Source organism: Chionomys nivalis, chromosome 13, assembly GCF_950005125.1.
Source record: "Chionomys nivalis chromosome 13, mChiNiv1.1, whole genome shotgun sequence".
NCBI lineage: Eukaryota > Metazoa > Chordata > Mammalia > Rodentia > Cricetidae > Chionomys > Chionomys nivalis.
This window is the reverse complement of record NC_080098.1, coordinates 72,008,720-72,027,072: the sequence shown is the minus strand read 5'-3', so window position 1 is coordinate 72,027,072 and position 18,353 is coordinate 72,008,720. Positions and strand designations below refer to the sequence as shown.

General features: G+C 45.9%; 1 protein-coding gene across 1 annotated transcript in view; it reads left to right on the top strand.

Moving 5' to 3' along the window:
* The first annotated feature begins 3,314 nt into the window (after positions 1-3,314).
* The window catches only part of Gkap1 (G kinase anchoring protein 1), a 53,372-nt gene continuing 38,333 nt past the window's right edge, over positions 3,315-18,353 (top strand). Inside the window, exons 1-5 of the mRNA XM_057787579.1 lie at positions 3,315-3,443; positions 3,648-3,840; positions 11,274-11,510; positions 11,930-12,073; positions 16,504-16,581. Of these exons, the coding sequence (XP_057643562.1) occupies positions 11,295-11,510; positions 11,930-12,073; positions 16,504-16,581 (438 nt within the window). The 5' untranslated portion in view covers positions 3,315-3,443; positions 3,648-3,840; positions 11,274-11,294. The remainder of the gene's footprint in view (positions 3,444-3,647; positions 3,841-11,273; positions 11,511-11,929; positions 12,074-16,503; positions 16,582-18,353) is intronic.

Genomic DNA, 18,353 nt, shown 5'->3' with positions numbered 1-18,353 from the left:
ACCCCGATAGCTGACTTTGAGTTTTTATTTTTAAACCAATTAGAATTTGCTCCAGCCCCAACCTTACTGTATTTCTAGTGACTCCTTACCCTCTTAACCTTCCCTCCTACCACGCCTGACATAACAATGCTTCCTTTGTTTCTACCTTCAAGTACCTTGTCCTTCTTTAGTACACTTCCTGTCCTGCTCAGTGCTGCACATGACTGGAGAAGCATGTATGACTGGCCGGCTAGGCTCACAATAGATTCTTGGTCCTTCCCTGGAGGGTTTAGTGGTGTCTGGAAAGCTCAGTCTGAACCCTTGTCTTCACTCAGACATGCCGAGTTCTCGCCTTCATGAGTCTTAGTTAATACCATGTTAAGTAGAGGAGGCTCAATGGGTACAGCAAATGGGCCCCAAAGTCCTAAGGTTCTAATTCAACCCAAATCCACACATCATTCACACGTTTGGGTATTCTGGATCAAGAGGTGGAAGCCCTTCTTCATCCAGGCACTTTCTTGTGGCTCTGTGAATTCCAGGTGCTTGTAGACATCTAGATAACTGAAACCGAGCTGCTGTGTGCAGGGTCCAGTTGGCAGGAGGAAGAAACACCTGGAGGAAGTACAGCACTCAAGGCTCTGACCTGACTGTGGCAGGCACGGTCCTGCTCTAGGCATACCGAGAGAGGCTGAGAAAAGCGGCCTGTGGCAGGGACGTGAACTGTGACAGACAAAAGATGACCTTGCTCCTCATTCTGCAGAGAAAGAAGAAGCAACCATAGAGACATTCTCTTCTCCATCTCTCGGTCCCAAGTGTGCGCATATGGCAAGGACTGTCTCTCAGAATCCCCAGTCAGAAAGTGGGAGTCTCTTAAGTTTCCACTGTGATGTTCCTAGATCTCAAGCCATAAACACTGTTGTCCCTCATCCTCCTCACTTGCACAGTTTATGACACTGACCCCCACTCCTCTGTGCCCAGCTTTGAGACTGAAGTCTCCCAGCTTTGGTACTCCGGCCCTACTCAGCTGCTGCTCTTCCTCCTCTGTTCCAGGACAGCCAGGGCTATACAGAGAAACCCTGTCTCTGAAAACAACAAACAAACAAAAAACCCAAAACAAAACCAAGTAGCTGACTGGAGGGGCTGTCTCTGACTTTTACTGGCTTTTGGGGCCCTACTTTGAATAGTGGGTACCTTGCCCAGCCTTAATATATGGGGTATTCATCATTTTTTATATTAATAAATAAAGCTTGCCTGAAGATCAGAATGTAAAACAGCCACAACTAGTCAGCCATACAGGCCAGGCAGTGGTGGCTCACACCTTTAATCCCAGAACTAGAGAGGAATATAAGATGGGAAGAGACAGAAACTAGCCCTCTTTCAGTCTGAAGATTTCATAGAGGTAAGAGCTTCAGGTTGAACCCCAATATCTATCTCTGGGTTTTTATTATTTGTGCTATACACGGGGAGGTGCATAGTATTATGGCAACTTGATGCAATGTTTTGTTGATATCCATGGGATATCATGCCCTTTTTGAACAGAAACAGAGGAGTCCATTGAGGGATGGGAACAGAGGAGGTGGGGGGAGGGACTGAGAGGAGGGGAGGGAGGGGAAACTTCAGCCTGGAAGTTAAATAAATAATAAATATTTTTAAATAGCAGCTATCTCCTTTCTAAGTATTATTTTCAAGCCCCTATTTTTCCTCTCTCTCTCTAACCCTAACTAATCAAGCTGCAACCTTCACATCATTTCTCAATCATTTAAAGTTCTTTCTTGTCATCCCCTCTTTGGGTTCCTGATGTGGGATTTCCCTCTGTACGTTGTGATTACCATTGACAAATAAAGGAACTGCTTTGGGCCTATAACAGAGCCATAGGGGAACAGAGCTAGGTGGGGAAAACTAAGCTGAATGCTGGGAGAGAGAAGGCGGAGTCAGAGAGAAGCCATGGAGCCCCACTAGAAGCGAATGCTGGAACTTTAGCTAGTAAGCCACAGCCACAAGGTGATACACAGATTAATAGAAATGGGTTCAATTAATATATAAAAGTTATCCAATAAGAAGCTAGAGCTAAGGGTCCAAACGGTGATTTAATTAATACAGTTTCTGTGTGATTATTTTGGTTCTAGGCAGCGGGAACCAACAAGCAGCTCTCTCCTCCTACAAATTGGTGTCCAATGAGGAGGCAACTACATCCACATAAAAACCTAAAGATTTTCAGGTCTACTGCTGAGCAGCCGGGTACCAACAAGCAGTCTCCCTGCAACAGGTCCCCACATCAATCTCTCTGTGAGTCTGAGCTCAGACTCACTTTTGGGATCAGCTTCTCAAGTGGGGCTCACACCTCGACAGCTGTACAGCCCGGTACTACCTTCTACCTGGTCTACATAGGGCTGTCCATTTTCCACCTCTGACATTTGCTTCACTTAGAAAGCAACAGCCTTCTTTCCTTCCTCCAAACTTCTAAGCCTAAAAAACAAAATTGTGCCTTAAATACCAACTCTTTCCCTTGTCAACATGCCCCCAACCTCTGGCATCTTCGGTGTCCAAAGGCCCTCCACTTAAGGCTCCGAGGTCTCCCTGCAAAACTCCACATCTTCCCAGACAAACTGCCACCCCCCAACCCCCCCCCCCCCCCCAGCGTCACTGATGCTGCCCCACAGATGCACGCAGTCCTCGGATCCCGCGTAGTTCTGTTTTTCCAACGTGGCTTGGCATTTTCTCTGGTTTTTATCTCTGGGGGCGAGGATAACTCCAACTCCTGTCTTTGCCTGCAGCATCCTCCAGATGGAAGCGACTTGTGCGGGACAGCGTCAGGCAGGACCGCTGCAGCTCCGCCCTTAGCTGCGGGCTTTGGGTGAGCCGCTTAACTTTGCTTGCATAACTAAACCGAGACCCGGTAGGTGCTTGGGGCGGCAAGACTGTGCGCTCCTCTTTGCCCCAGGGAATCCCAGGCCGCCCGGCTGTTTGCATCCCGGCACCGCCCTCCTCCACCTCCTGGAGGTCCTCCTCCGCCTCCGGGCCCCCGAGAGCCCAGGGATCCCGCCGCGCTGCGTGGGCGGCGGCCTAAGCCTCGGTCCCGGAAGGCCTCCCACCTCGGCGGCCGCTCCGCGACCCCGACGACTGCGGAGCCGCAGCCAGACGCGAGCCGTTTGGACCCTGCGCGGCCCCCGTAGCGCGGCTCCTCCAGCAGGTGGTTCTGGTCCTCCGCGGTCCGTCACCCGCGGACCTCTCCTCGGCGCCGGCCTCCGCGTCCGCCGCGCAGCACCGCGACCCTCAGGAAAGAAGTCCCGCGCGCCGCTGAGGGCGCCAGGCCTGTCGGTCCGCTCGGCTCCGCCCGACCGCCCGCCCACCGCGCGCTCGCCCGGCCGGCCGCGGGCCCGTTACTGCGGACGCCCCGCGCCCAACGCCCGGGGCTGCGCGGGAGCGGCGGGGAGAGGAGAGCGGCCGAGCCGCGGCGAGGCCCGGTGAGTCCGTCCGCGGAGCCCCCGCCGCTCGCGGCTGAGGTGTTGCGGCCGAGTGCGGCCTGGGGCGGGGAACCGGGGCGAGCGGGGCGAGCGGGCCGCGGAGGCTGCGGGAGAGTGCGGGCCGCAGGCCTCGTCCGCCGCGGGGCCGCGGGAGTGACAGGTGCGGCCGGCCGGGCGCCCACCTGACTCGGTGTCGCTTTGCAGGCTCGGACGCCGCGTCTCGGCTGCAGCTACTGCGGCTCGCCCAGCCCGGCGCTCGCTCGGTCTCCGGGGACTTGGCGGAGAAGTTTTGGAGCAGCCGGAACCCGCTCGTGCGTGAGATTGGGCGTCGGTGCCCGAAGGAGGGAGAGCGAGGACGCGGACGGACGGCACACCGCCCTCCTCCCGGCGGCCAGAGGTAGACGTGCCTTCCCCGTCGACGCTTTCGGTCGCTAACGCCCCGCGCTGGGGTCGCCAGCTCCGGGCTGCTCGGACCTACCGAACAGTTGGGACAAAAAGTTTATTCCATTGTCTGCCCCGCCCCCTCTCGTTGCCATATTTCTCCATCGACGTCGGCGGAGAGTTCTAGCGAGAGCCGGGCTCTCCTAACGCCGAAAACGCAGTCTTCTGCACCCTGGTCCGTTCCTAAGAACGTGCTGGCACCTGTAACCAGGATGAAGTTAAGCTGTAGCTCCCAAAATATTCTAGAAGCTCTTGGAAAATCGTAATGCTATATTGAAAATCTTTCTAGAAAGCTAGGGTCTTTCTGCACTAGTTTATCCCACTAAAACTGGTAAGTCGTGAAAGCCTATTTTATGAGGTTATCATTAAAGGGCAAAACACACTAACTTGCACTGACCCAAGGGTCCCTAGGAGGGCTGCTGTGGAAATTCTTACTTTCCTTCATGGCAGAATCCCTTAGTACAATGTTTGAATTTTTTTTCTTAAAGAGTTTTCACCCCACGGAAATTGAGAGGTGTAGGTCAGAGAAGGAAGGCTGTTCTTAACCATTGGGGGGGGGAGTGTTGAATTTGGGGGAGACCTTTAAGTTGATGTCATTTGCAATAAGTATGTTGGAAGCAAAGGTTGAGAATGCACTTGGCCGTTGATGCCTGTGAACCCCAAGTTTTAAGAAGTCAAAATGACAGGCCCAAGGATTAGTGATGCTTAATGCCATTTCAGTGTATGTTCATTTTTAATTGTGGGGCGAGGCGGTGCTTGGCATCAGGACTCTGCCTAGTCTAATTCATCCGTGTGTCTCTAATCTATGAGAGGTCACCGAGGCCTCTCGTGGATGTGGTGGTGGTGGACACCCGCATTCCCAGGACTCGGGGCTGGGACAGGAGGTTGAGAGTCTAGACGACACTGATCCTGTGGCAAAGCATGCGGCCACGTTCACTGATGGTATTTACAGCGTGGGTTTTCTTTTTGGATAATATTGAATGACAGTATTGATAGAGGGTAACTGCTGTTCGTTTTTCAAAGGGAGAAAATTGTTGTTCTTTTTTTTTTTTTTTTCTTTTTTTGGTTTTTCGAGACAGGGTTTCTCTGTGGCTTTGGAGCTTGTCCTGGAACTAGTTCTGTAGACCAGGCTGGTCTCGAACTCACAGAGATCCGCCTGCCTCTGCCTCCCGAGTGCTGGGATTAAAGGCGTGCGCCACCACCGCCCGGCGAAAATTGTTGTTCTTGAGTGAAAATTATGTCACCGAGTTGCCTGTTCTTTCCTGACTCTAGTGAGATCATAGAGGAAGGAGGTCATGGTGGCTGCAACCCTTCATAGAGACCAAGAAGGTAGATCCTGTATACGTCTCCTTGGTTGCAGCTCAGCCCACTCTTTACTCCCTCACCCTTTAAAAACCAGCACTTGACACAAAATCAAAAGCTTCCTGTGACAAGAGCCCTAGAAGAAATGAGTTGTAGGAATAGTTGGCTGTGATGGCACTTTTTTATGGGGGGGTTCAAGACAGGGTTTCCCTGTGTAGCCCTGGCTATCCTGGAACTCACTCTGTAGACCAGGCTGGCCTTGAACTCAGAGATTTGCCTGCCTCTGCCTCCTGAGTGCTGGGATTAAAGGCGTGCGCCATCATCACCTGGCGTGATGGTACCTCTAATGAAACAGTTTTGAACTGATGATTGTGCATTTACACGCACTTTGCACCCTCATTTTCCTAGTTCAGAAGCACACATTTCAGTGCACACTTAGGTGTAGCACTCTGTACCTGGAAAATGTAACCAGGCCCAGCCAGTAAGCTTGATACCGTTATTAGTTTATTTGATGTTATTTCTTCTTATTTTTGCTGAGACAGTTTCCTAATGTGTAGCCCAGACTAGCCTTGAACGTATGCCCTTCCTGCCTTAGCCCTGCAGATATGCATATTACAATTGACTGATAAATCTATCTGTTAATGTGCGCGCCAAGTTCTTTATGTTTTGGGGGACACAGGGAAGAGATCCATGTTCAGCATTTTGAAATCGGGACATCAGGGAGCTAGATAGAGTGACAGCTGTTTTAAGGAATCCATTGGCTAACGGGTAAATACAAGTATGGGAATATCAAAGAGAGCGAACAGCTTGAGGGCAGTTCAGAGTTGACTGCAACAGCTAAATCTGAGGATGGAGGAGACATTCTAGACCTCAGGGGCGGTGGAGGTGAAGACAGGAACAAGTAAACAAGTCGTTTGTCCATTTTCTTCAAGAACATGGACCATCTGAGGAGTCTCTATGGAAATCTGACATAAGTCATAATGTGTAAGCAGCAGCTAGTCGGATTTAGGGTACAGGGTGAAGGGAAAGTTGGTCATTCTGTAGCCTCAGAGGAGAATAGTGAGATGGGTTTACATATGATAAATTACTTGCATGCTTTTTGTTTGTTTGTTTTGTTTTTTCTTTTTTTTTTCTTTTTTTATTGCTTTATAAATAATACCATTCACAATTTCCTCTTCCTCCCCTCCTCCCATTTCCCTCCTGCTCCCCCAACTCACCCTCCCCCTTTCCCCTCCAGTCCTAAGAGAGGGGTAGGGTGCCCTGCCCTGTGGGAAGTCCAAGGCCCTCCCCCCTCCATCCAGGCTTAGGAAGGTGAGCATCCAAACAGACTAGGATCCCCAAAAGTCAGTACATGCAGTAGAGACAAATCCCAGTGCCATTATCATTGGCCCCTCAGTCTGCCCCAATTGTCAGCCACATTCAGAGGGTCCAGTTTAATCCCATGCTCGTTTAGTCCCATTCCAGCTGGCTTTGGTGAGCTCCCATTAGATCAGGCACACTGTCTCAGTGGGTGGACTAACCCCTCACGGTTCTGACTTCCTTGCTCATCTTCTCCCTCCTTCTGCTCTTCAACTGGTCCTTGGGAACTCAGTCCAGTACTCCGATGTGGATCTCTGTCTCTATCTGCTGCTGGATGAGGGTTTTATGGTGATATTCAAGATAGTCATCAGTCTGACTACAGTACAAGGCCAATTCAGGCCCCCTCTCCTCCACTGCCCAGGCTCCTAGCTGAGGACATCCCCATGGACACCTGGGAACCCCTCTAGAGCCAAGCCTCTTGCCAACCCCAAAATGGCTCCCTTGATGAAGTTATCTTCTTCCCTGCTCCCATGTCTGTCCTTCCTCCATCTCAACCATCCCACTCCCCTAAGCTCTCCCCAACCCTCCCCTTCTTCCTTCTCTCTCCCCCTCTCCCTTCCCCCCATCCCACCCCACCCCCTTACCTGCATGCTTTTATTGTATATGTTCCTGCAACATTTGTTTTTTAAGTTACCTCGTGAACTCCTCTTGTCTTTCTTCAACCCCTGACACTAGCTGTACAATTTTATCTCACAGAGACTTTACCTTTGTCTTCAGTAGTGCTGAACAGTAGTTGTCCTAATTAAACGATAAATGTCTATATATTAAACACCTTTTATAGACTACCTTAGAGAAGGCCATTATTCTTCTTTGTAAATTGTGTGCCTTAATTATGTAAGTATGTGTAGATGAGTTGTAAGTATCTGGATTTAAAGAGGATGGGAGAGGAAGTGATACTGTATTACTCTCAGATGTGACTGGAGGTGAGGATGCTGAAGCTGAGGATTCAAGAACAAAGGAGCACTAACCCCAGCCACATCCTACAGGAAGGACTTGAAAACCTGGGGTGTCTGTGTGAGCTGTAGGGACCTGGGGTGTCTGTGTGAGCTGTAGGGACCTGGGGTGTCTGTGTGAGCTGTAGGGACCTGGGGTGTCTGTGTGAGCTGTAGGGACCTGGGGTGTCTGTGTGGGCTGTAGGGACCTGGAGTGTCTGTGTGAGCTGTAGGGACCTGGGGTGTCTGTGTAGGCTGTAGGGAACCTGAGGTGTCTATGAGGGCTGTAGGGAACCTGAGGTGTCTGTGTGGGCTGTAGGAACCTGGGGTGTCTGTGTGGGCTGTAGGGCTGTTGTTTTCTAAAGCTGCAAAGGAGATGGCGATTGTATGAAATAACTGTTTATGGAAGTCTTACAAGTTGATTGGTGAAGCTAATGGGCTCTTAGGAGCATGCTTTCCTTCTTTTGCTATCCTTAGGCATCACTGACATGAAAGACAGCAGTCTGACTGCTGATGCTAACTTTCTTAATTCGTCATTTTGATACATGGTAGGAAAAGACATACTGTATTGGTTCAACTCTGCTTTTTCAGTTGAGGGTAGATAGTAATTTTCATGGTGTTTTGTTTTTCATAGGAGTCATTAGAAAACATAATGTAATCTCAAGCATTTTTCTTTTTTTTTCTTTATTGGACCTTAAGATTAAAAATGGCAGGAAAGTTACACATTTTGATTGGTGCTTGAAAGAAGGAGATAGCGTGTCTTCTGAGATCAGGTCCAAGAAGTCAGGCTCAGAGTGGGATTCTGAGAGAGTGTCTTGGAGCATCTTGAGAGAAGTGTGGGAATGAGAGCACCCCGGTGTTAGGACAGGATTGTCTAGGGATTTAGCCGGCGTCTGAAGAAAAGATGGGAAATGGATACAGAGCACGCTACAGGTGTGGAGGTAGAGCTCAGAGAAGTGGAATGCCTGCTGATGAAGGGCTGGCCGCAACTGCCAGGGGTTAACCTTTACATCTGTCATTTCAGAAGTACTGGTTACTCTGCCTTTGACATGGCTGCCGGGGTGAGAGGATGTAGGGTAAGGGTTACGGTGCACACCTATCATCCCAGGGTCTGGAGGCCAGTCTGGGCCTCACAGTAACCTCTGAACACTGTGGTTAGCTTGAAAATTCTGGTTGTAGACAAGAACAGGGAGCAAATGAACTCTGAAGTTTTAGCTTTAGAAGACTAAGGTTTTTTTTTGGTTTTTCGAGACAGGGTTTCTCTGTAGCTTTGGTGCCTGTCCCGGAACTAGCTCTTGTAGACCAGGCTGGCCTCGAACTCCCAGAGATCCGCCTGCCTCTGCCTCCCAAATGCTGGGATTAAAGGCGTGCGCCACCACCGCCCAGCAAGAGAAGATAATTTATGAACATTTAACTCATACAAGACATTACAGTCGAATAATACCATTAAGTGCTGACATTTAAGTGCTGTGGTACATCTTCACACAGTTCACACACTGACCGACTGCATGTGAAGCCCTCTGGGAATCAGTGCTGCTCTCCTCACGTCACAGGGAGGGAAGACATAGGTTGTTAGGGGTTCACACTAAGGAGCAGATTGGGCTTGGCCAGACTCCCTGACTCCTGCTGAGCTCTTGGCTTAGGATCCTCTGTCCTTTGACATGGCATTTCTAGCATAAAGGAAAAAGGGTATCTTACTGTCTCAAACAAGGAGACCTGTAAGTATATAGAGCTAATGGGAGAAATATATCCACATTTTAAAAATAATGTTACAGGAGAAATAAAACAGTAAGTTATCAGGCCAGGCACTAAATACTGAATTTGTATAAATTCAGTAATTCAAATTTTAAACTGATGGCAAAGCTCTGGCTGGCAGAATATGTCTGCATTGTCTAAGCATGACCTTGTAGATAGATTTGTGTGTTGTTAAAAGAGCATGTTATGAGCTAGCAAAGGAGGGGAAATGTCAGTGTAGAGGTTTAAGGCCATTGCTTAGAATCTGCTCATAGGGGCTGGAGAGATGACTTAGAAGTTAAGAATACTGACTGACCTTCCAGAGGTCCTGAGTTCAATTCCCACCAACCACACAGTGGCTCACAGTCATCTATAATGAGATCTGGTGCCCTTTTCTGGTGTGCAGGCATACATGCAGGCAGAATATGTATAATAAATAAATTAATTTAAAAAAATCTCCTCATAGAAGATGGGGCTTCCACTCCTGAGCTGCTCTTCCTGTGCTGTGTGCATTGCTCCTCGGGCACCTGTAGCATGGTGGCAGCAACTCTCCCCAGCGCTACAGGCTCCACGGTGGCCAGCAGTGATGGCAGCTGTCGGCTCAGGTGCAGTCCCAAGGGCGGGATACTGTCCTGTCATAGTGACAGGGCAGCATGTACAGGAGCAACCACCAGCAGATGCCAGGTGAGGCTCCTTGCATCTGATGTCGACTGTCCCGGAGGTGGTGACTCCACAGGGGTTTCTTAGTCACTCAAAAATCTGAAAGAAACTTTATCTGTAGATAAACTGGAAACTGCTTTATGCCACAGAAAGAAAATTCTCTGAACTTTGGAGAAATGTTTTAGAATAAATATTTATAAACACTAATACAGAACAATCCAAGCACAGAATTTTTTTTTTTTTTTCAAGCACAGAATTTGTGATTTTGATATCTATTCTAGAATGGAAAGGAAATGTCTTTAAAATACGTCATTTGAAGCCAGGCTATACCACAGTAACAGTCTGAAAATCCCAGGAGCTTAAAGTGGCCAACCATTTGGTCCAAGCCCCATGCCTGGCACAGGTTATTAAGGGTTTAATTATTTAGTCTGGCTAATAGAGCCAGCCCCATCCCTGTGTGGCATGTGCTTCCAGGAATTTAGATGAAGGGGAAAGAGAACACGGTGTCATTTAAAGCTGGTATTTCGGGCTAAAGAAGTGATTCCGTGGGTAAGAGCACTTACTGCTCTTGCAGAGGACCCAGGTTTGGTTTTCACCACACACACAGTGGGTCACAACCATCCGTATGGCAGTTCCAGGGGATGCAGTGCCCTTTTCTGGCCTCTGTGGGCTCCTGAGTGTCTTGAGCGCACAAGTCACTTATCCTCAGCACTTTGGCCATTATTTTAACTGCACTCGTTCTAAACAAGCTAAGAGCAGCACTGATCAAAGTGGTTTGGCATGCCTTTTCAGCAAGACGGCAATAGAAAATACCACCCCAGGTCTGTGACCTCATCAGCCATAGGCCTTGGCCAAAGTTGGCAGTACTCGGCATGAATTCCATGATAGAGGAGATGTAAGTTCTTTATTTTTTTAAACTAGTTGTAAGGCCTCAGTCTTTATGATCAAACTTCAGCATGTTGATTGTAAGAGTGCTCTTTCCTGTTCTTTTGTTCCCTTGGCAGTCTGGAATCAGTGTAGCTGCAGGAAGGGTCCATGTGCATACAGAAAAGTGTTCTTCCTCTTCTGCGACTGACCTCGTCATTCAGGGTCTCCCCCATAAGTGTGTACACACTACAGAAACATTCAAGGAAAAGTCAAGGATGTTAAAATCAGATGTGGGAGTGAGCGTCATGTATGATTTTAGTCTTGCATTGTTGCCTGTGAGATAAATAAAACCCACATTTTCTTAATTTTGTGTTATTAAGTTAAAAATGCTAATGCTGATGAAATTGTGGGTGCAAACCCAAATACTACCAAATCTATTGTCAGGAGCAATGTCTTTCTTATGTCCGGCTGGTCTAGACCTAGAATAGTTTTTCTTCACTGTGTTTCTCACCTGCCTCCTCTTTCCCCTGCCCAGTTTTCCAGAACAGTTTGAGCCATGGCTTCAGCGGTCCTCAGCTCTGTTCTCACTACCGCCTCTCGGTTTGCCCTGTTACAAGTTGATAGTGGCAGTGGTTCTGATTCTGAGCCTGGAAAAGGCAAAGGCCGGAATAATGGGAAGCCTCAAGCCTTGGGAAACAAACCAACTACAAATGAAAAAAAAAGAGAGAAAAGAAGAAAAAAGAAGGAACAGCAGCAGAGTGAAGCAAATGAGGTAGCTATTAGAGTTCCTTGTTTCCCTGGGACTGTGAGTGGAAGCTGCACCGGCGTGGCCATTGCGCCCTGTCCTGGAGCAGCGCAGCTTGGTGAACAGAAACCTACCTGAAGTCAAATGTCGTGAGCATTTAGGAGGAGCTTTCCCTGGTGTGCGTGCTCTTAAGTTAAACAGAGATGTCTTCAAAGGAGCCGGCCTGTGCCTGGAGCCCCAGCCTCTCAGGAGACTTAGCTAGCCTGGACCTGGACAGCATAGTGAGACTTTGTGTGGTAAACAATGAATAAGTTCATAAGTAAAGGTAAATAAAATCCACACGTGACTTTTGAGTTTTATAAGTTTTATAATGTGTATTGCGACTAGAAATATTTTAAAATTAAAATCATTAACTGAATTTAATATATTTTGTGTTTATTTTATAGCTCAGGAATCTTGCTTTTAAGAAAATTCCCCAGAAATCCTCCCATGCCATTTGCAATGTTCAACATGAGCTTTCATTGCCAAACCCAGCACAGAAGGAGTCTCGGGAAGAAAATTGGCAGGAGTGGAGACAGAGAGATGAGCAGGTAAAGCCGAGTAAACGAAGCTGCCTGCTTGCTTCCCTAGCTGATGGGATTTTCAGGGGGTGGCCCCTGAGTCCGTGTCACCGTTCTACAGAGCCGCTAGTGTTGGAGGACTCCTGTGTGCAGCCTGGATGAGAGGTTGTGGCTAGTGTGTACACTGTGTGGGTTAGATTTGTCTGTGCAAAGCAGTTGAGTGTTTTTTCTGGTTTTTGTGGGGTTTGTTTTTTAGTTCATCTACTGTGTACAAATGAAAAGAGTGTTAGGAACATAGAGAGATATAATTAATTTTGGAGGGCTGGAGAGATATCTCAGTGGTTAAAAGGCACTTGTTCAAATTTTTTTAAAAACTATATTTGTAGGGACACAGATCTATTAAAAATATCTAATGACAGCTTTGATTAAACATAAGGACTGAGGTGAGAGTTCCTTTTAACGTCAGTGTAGAACTGTTGAGGGCATGTTTGTTCTGTGATCTATTTACATGGCATTTTATTCTGTATCTCTAAGTGCTTATTCTGAGGGCACACGTGAGTGAGGGGAGTGTGTGTGTGTGTATGTGTGTGTGTGCATGCATGCTTGCTACATGCATAGGAAATGAACAGTGTTTACTTGCATATTCATTAAGCTATAGTTTGGTCTGTAGGAAAGTAGGCCTTATTTTCAAATAGATATCTGGTACGTTTAGTGGATTTTACTACCATTCTTGTGTTACCAGTTTTAAAGGAAGTAGACAAAATTGGGTGCCATAGTGCATATATGTAATCCAAGCATCCATCCACTTGGGAAACTGAATCAGGGAGCTCTTGAATTCCAGCCCAGCCTGTTTGGACAAGATCCTGTCTGAGAAGCCAGACAAATTAGCACAGGCAGTGCTCCACTGTGCTCTTCTCACAGACTGAGTTCAGTGTGTTTCCTTTAGGATCTTGCGTTGTCCACAACTCAGCTTGAGAGCACCTGGAGGTGCTCTGGAGCCATGCATTGGTGCCGTTGACATTTACAGATAGTGAGGTGCTATTGGGCATTGGTAGAGTTTACATGGTTTTCACCAGAGAGAGCTTCTCCTGATTGCCCAAAGGTTACTGGATGCTGATATAGGAAATAACTCCGTCACACCGAAATGAGTGCAGTCTGCTAACATGAGCATTGTCTTAGTTTTTCCCCTTTCTGCTGCCACAGTGATCAGGGAGTTCTGAAGAGAACATAGATCTCATAGTTCTATATAAGTGTTTCGTATGTGGCTCAGGTTTGTGAGGGATTTGTATTGGGTGTGTTGCTGGCTCACACAGAAGGACCTAGATTTTTGTTAGGACTTCTGCTTAGAAGCAGATTGTCAAGATCATTCCCTGTGTGAGGATGGTCTTCGGGATTCCATAAGATAGCTGTGTATGTAAGCCATGCTATTCCACAATTAATCTGTTCCTTTCCTACCTATCAAAATTATTTCTGTCCTTTAAGTATCAACATAAAATTCATTTCCAGGGCTGGAGAGATGGCTCAGAGGTTAGCCTGCTCTTCCAAAGGTCCTGAGTTCAATTCCCAGCAACCACATGGTGGCTCACAGCCATCTGTAATGGGGTCTGGTGCCCTCTTCTGGCCTGCAGGCATACACACAGACAGAATATTGTATACATAATAATACATAAACAAATAAATATTTTTTTAAAAAATTCATTTCCAGAAAATTCCCAGTTAAGGTTCTTGTATATTTTTTAGAATTTTAAATTTCATTTTTGTTTATTTGTATACTAGTTTATGTTAATAAAAAATAAATTTAAGGGATAGGTCAGGGTTTTGCTTGATGCTATCTTATACTCTATCATTGCTTCTTATCATGCTCTAGGCCAATTGCCAGCAGCACAGGGAAGTCAGGAGACCTCAGGCTGTTACAGTCAGAGTCCAGGGAGAGTGTGGTTTGTGTTCTTTGTTTGTTCCACTTTAAGGTTTATTTCTATGCCAAGACTAACCTGGACTATGTAGTGCGTTCTGGAACAGCTAAGGATACATAGTGTAGTCCAGCTTTTCTTTGGGCCGCCAACTCACAGAAAAACAACACAGAGACTTAATATTAATTATGAAAGCTCAGCCTTTGGCTTAGGAAAAATTGTCCCACTAGCTCTTGTAACTTAAATTAACCCTTATTTTTAAATCTATGTTCTACGTGGCTCGGTTACCTTTACTCTGTTTTGCCCATCCTGCTTCCTCTCTGTCTGGTTGACAACTCCCCTTTTTTCTTCCCAGAGCTCTCTGTACAGAACCTGCTGTACTTCCTGCCTAGCTGTTGGACATTTAGCTTTTCATTAAACCAGTCACAGTGACACATCTTTACATAGTGTAAAGGAATATTCCACATCAATGTAGTGAAACCATCTCAAAAGAAAAAAAAGTTTGATTTCATTCATTTTTTTGTTATTGTATTATCAGAATGTTCTACCTTAACACTTAAATTCAGTGAGTTAATATGGAAAAATCACAATATCTTGCAAGACGTCCAGCTTCCTAACCTGTTTTGCTGTCTGGCATGCTGGGATATCATTGCAAATATATGATTCGATAGAAATAACCACAATTTTTTTCCATAACTAAATGTTAGAAATAGGATTTTAATGGCAAATTAATCAGCTTTGTTCAGAATAAACTAAAATTTTGTTGCTTTTTGTTAAATCATCACTTTAAATTTATGAACAAACATTTTGTACTTAGCTTAGATGTATAAGTTGATTTATACTTTTTAAATGTGGCTAATACACATAAATTCTATTTTTACTTTATTATTATTTTTCATTGTCTATATAGGTTTTTTATGTTTATGGGAGTCTTGCCTGCATGTATATATGTGCACCGCATTTGTATCTAGTGTTTACAGAAGCCAGAAGAGGGCATTGGATCCCTGGACCTGGAGTTACAGATGGTTGTGAGCCACCAGCCGCCTTGTGGAGCTGGGAATGGGTTCTCTGCAGGAGCAGCCAGTGCTTGGAACCCCTGTTAATCTGAATTGAGCTAATCTCAGCCCTGTTAGATTGTTGTGTGTTTACTGTGGGCTTATTTGGATTTTTCATGTACTCTTGTTTATCATTCTAATTCTTACTGTTTTTCTGTTAGGTAAGTGCTTTTCTGTGTAAAGCTAACTTGTTTGGCTGTTTTTGTTTTCATCATAGGATGAGATGAGATACTTTCAAAGGGGTGATTCCAGTTGGAAAGAAAGGTTTAATTGTAGATTTCAATATTAACAGTTTTCTAGTTTTCAAGATACCCTTTTACCCTCTTGACAGCAGTTTCTTTTCTTTTCTTTTTTTTTTTTTTTTTTTTTTTGAGACAGGGTTCCTCTGTGGTTTTGGAGCCTGTCCTGGAACTAGCTCTTGTAGACCAGGCTGGTCTCGAACTCCCAGAGATCCGCCTGCCTCTGCCTCCCGAGTTCTGGGATTAAAGGCGTGCGCCACCACCGCCCGGCCCTGTTGACAGCAGTTTCTACAGAGTTTAGTCTATATATTTTTAAACATTAAGTAACAAAAATATTTTTTAATAGCTTGGGCAAAAACATATTGAGGAGTGATTAAAACCTGAAAACTTAGGCCATAGGAAAGATGGGAACTAAGAAGTTCTGGGACACCAGAAGCTAGAGCCAGCAGACCCCAGGTGACGTCAGGTGGTTAGACCTTTCTTTTTTAAAAAAAAATATTTATTTATTTATTATGTATACAATATTCTGTCTGTGTGTATGCCTGCTGGCCAGAAGAGGGCACCAGACCTCATTACAGATGGTTGTGAGCCACCATGTGGTTGCTGGGAATTGAACTCAGGACCTTTGGAAGAGCAGGCAATGCTCTTAACCTCTGAGCCATCTCTCCAGCCCGGTTAGACCTTTCTTGAGCCATCTGAAGGCCATGCCTAGGAGAGCAGAAAAGAGCTGGCTGTGTTGTTGGTGATTCAACTTGGGTGTCAGTGTGGTGTTAGAACAGTGGGGTTGCTCACCTGTCCTGTCGAATCAAGGAAGAGTAGGAGAGAAGAAATAGGAGATGTCAGTAGCACATGTAGACACAGATATGTTCTCGGATTAACAATGAAAGAGGTGATAGGGATTTTAGAAATAGGGGTTATGCTTTCATACAGTACAGGGCTCCCAGAAGCATGGCTGAGTAACTTCAGAGAACTGAGAACTTTTTCCGTTTGATTTTTCAAGACAGGGTTTCTCTGTGGTTTTGGAGCCTGTCCTGGAACTAGCTCTGTAGACCAGGCTGACCTCAAACTCACAGAGATCCGCCTGCCTCTGCCTCCCGAGTGCTGGGATTAAAGGCATGCGCCGCCACCACCCCATGAGAAGTGATAACTTTTTATTTAAAGTGCACTCTTTTTCTGTTCCTGTATATATTATCATATGTCATGGTTGTTCTGAGAGTATGGTATAAAGCTGTGCTTACTCTGAACCTTCTTTCTAGCTGACATCTGAAATGTTTGCGGCTGACCTGGAGAAGGCCTTGTTGCTGAGTAAACTGGAATATGAAGAGCACAAACAGGTATGGAGATGTTTACCAGTGTAAACATCTAGACATTTTTAGTGGTCAAAGCTCAGGTCAGTTCTTCCTGACGTATATAGAATTTCTTCTTTAGGGCTGGGATGTAACTTAGTGTTAGGTCCTGGATTCATTCCTTAGAACTACAAAAAAAATAAAGTTTGCCTTAAAAACCCATGATAGGATCCGCACCTCAGATCCTGAGGGACAGAAACAAATGAGCCGTGCTTTGTCTAATGGCTTAGAATGTCAAGTTTCTCCAGTCAGATGAAAAGAACAAAAGAAATAAAATTAATGCCAGATGATTTATTTTCATTTTAAGTGAACATAGAATATAAATACATTTAGGAACCTTTGAGTATACTTCGTGGTCATGTGTGCTTAGCACATGTGAGACCCTTGTTCAGTCATGAGCGCTGCAGTGCACAGGAACTTACTCAAGGCCTCCCTGCCAGAGAGACATGCAGTTCAGCACGCAGAGCTCACCTCCCAGGCTGTGTTCCTGAGCTCAGCGTGTGTCGCGAGCACTGGTCATTGTGCAGCTCTCATGAGAAGGATACTAAGTGAAAAGTGGCTTCCCGTTCTCACATGTAAACTGCGTGAAATCTGATCTGTCTGACATGATTCCAAACATGTGCCAGGGTCTGTTCTTCACTGGACTCCCACGCTGTAACTTGATGGTTGATCAGAAATGCCCCTCCCGAAGTATACTTGAATGCATTGGCACAGGAGACCACTTCCTAAATATAACCCCAGCAGCACAGACACTGAGAGAAACAATTAATAAATGGGACCTCTTGAAACTGAAAAGCTTCTGTAAAGCAAAGGACACGGTCAACAAGGCAACCTACAGAATGGGAAAAGACTTTCACCAACCCCACATCAGACAGAGGGCTGATTTCCAAAATATACAAAGAACTCAAATCAAAAGAATAAATAATCCAATTTAAAAAATGGAGTGCAAACCTAAACAGAGAATTCTCAACAGAGGAATCTAAAATGGCTGAAAGACACTTAAGGAAATGCTCAACATCCTTAGTCACCAGAGAAATACAAATCAAAACAACTCTGAGATTCCATCTTAACACCTGTAAGAATGGCCAAGATCAAAAACACAGATGACAACTTATGCTGAAGAGGTTGTGGGGAAAAGGGAACACTTCTGCATTGCTGGTGGGAGTGCAAGCTGGTACAACATCTTTGAATATCAGTGTGACAATTTATCAGAAAATTAGAAAACAACGTTCCTCAAGACCCAGTAATACCACTTTTTGGTATATATCCAAAGGATGCTCAATCATGCCACAAGGACATATGCTCAACTATGTTCATAGCAGCTTTGTTTGTCATAGCCAGAACCTAGAAACAACCTAAATGCCCCTAGACCAAAGAATGGATAAGGAAAATGTGATACATTTACACAGTGGAGTACTACACAGCAGAAAAAAATGACATCCTGAAATTTGCAGGCAAATGGATGGAGCTAGAAAACATCATTTTGAGTTGAGGTAACCCAGACCCAGAAAGACACATATTTCATGAACTCTCTCATAAGTGGGTTTTTTTTTTTTTTTTTTTTGGTTTTTCGAGATAGAGTTTCTCTGTGGCTTTGGAGCCCGTCCTGGAACTACTCTGTAGACTAGGCTGGTCTTGAACTTCCAGAGATCCGCCTGCCTCTGCCTCCCGAGTGCTGGGATTAAAGGCTTGCGCCACCATCGCCCGGCTCATAAGTGGTTTTTAAACATGAAGAAAACCAGCCTACAAATCACAATCCC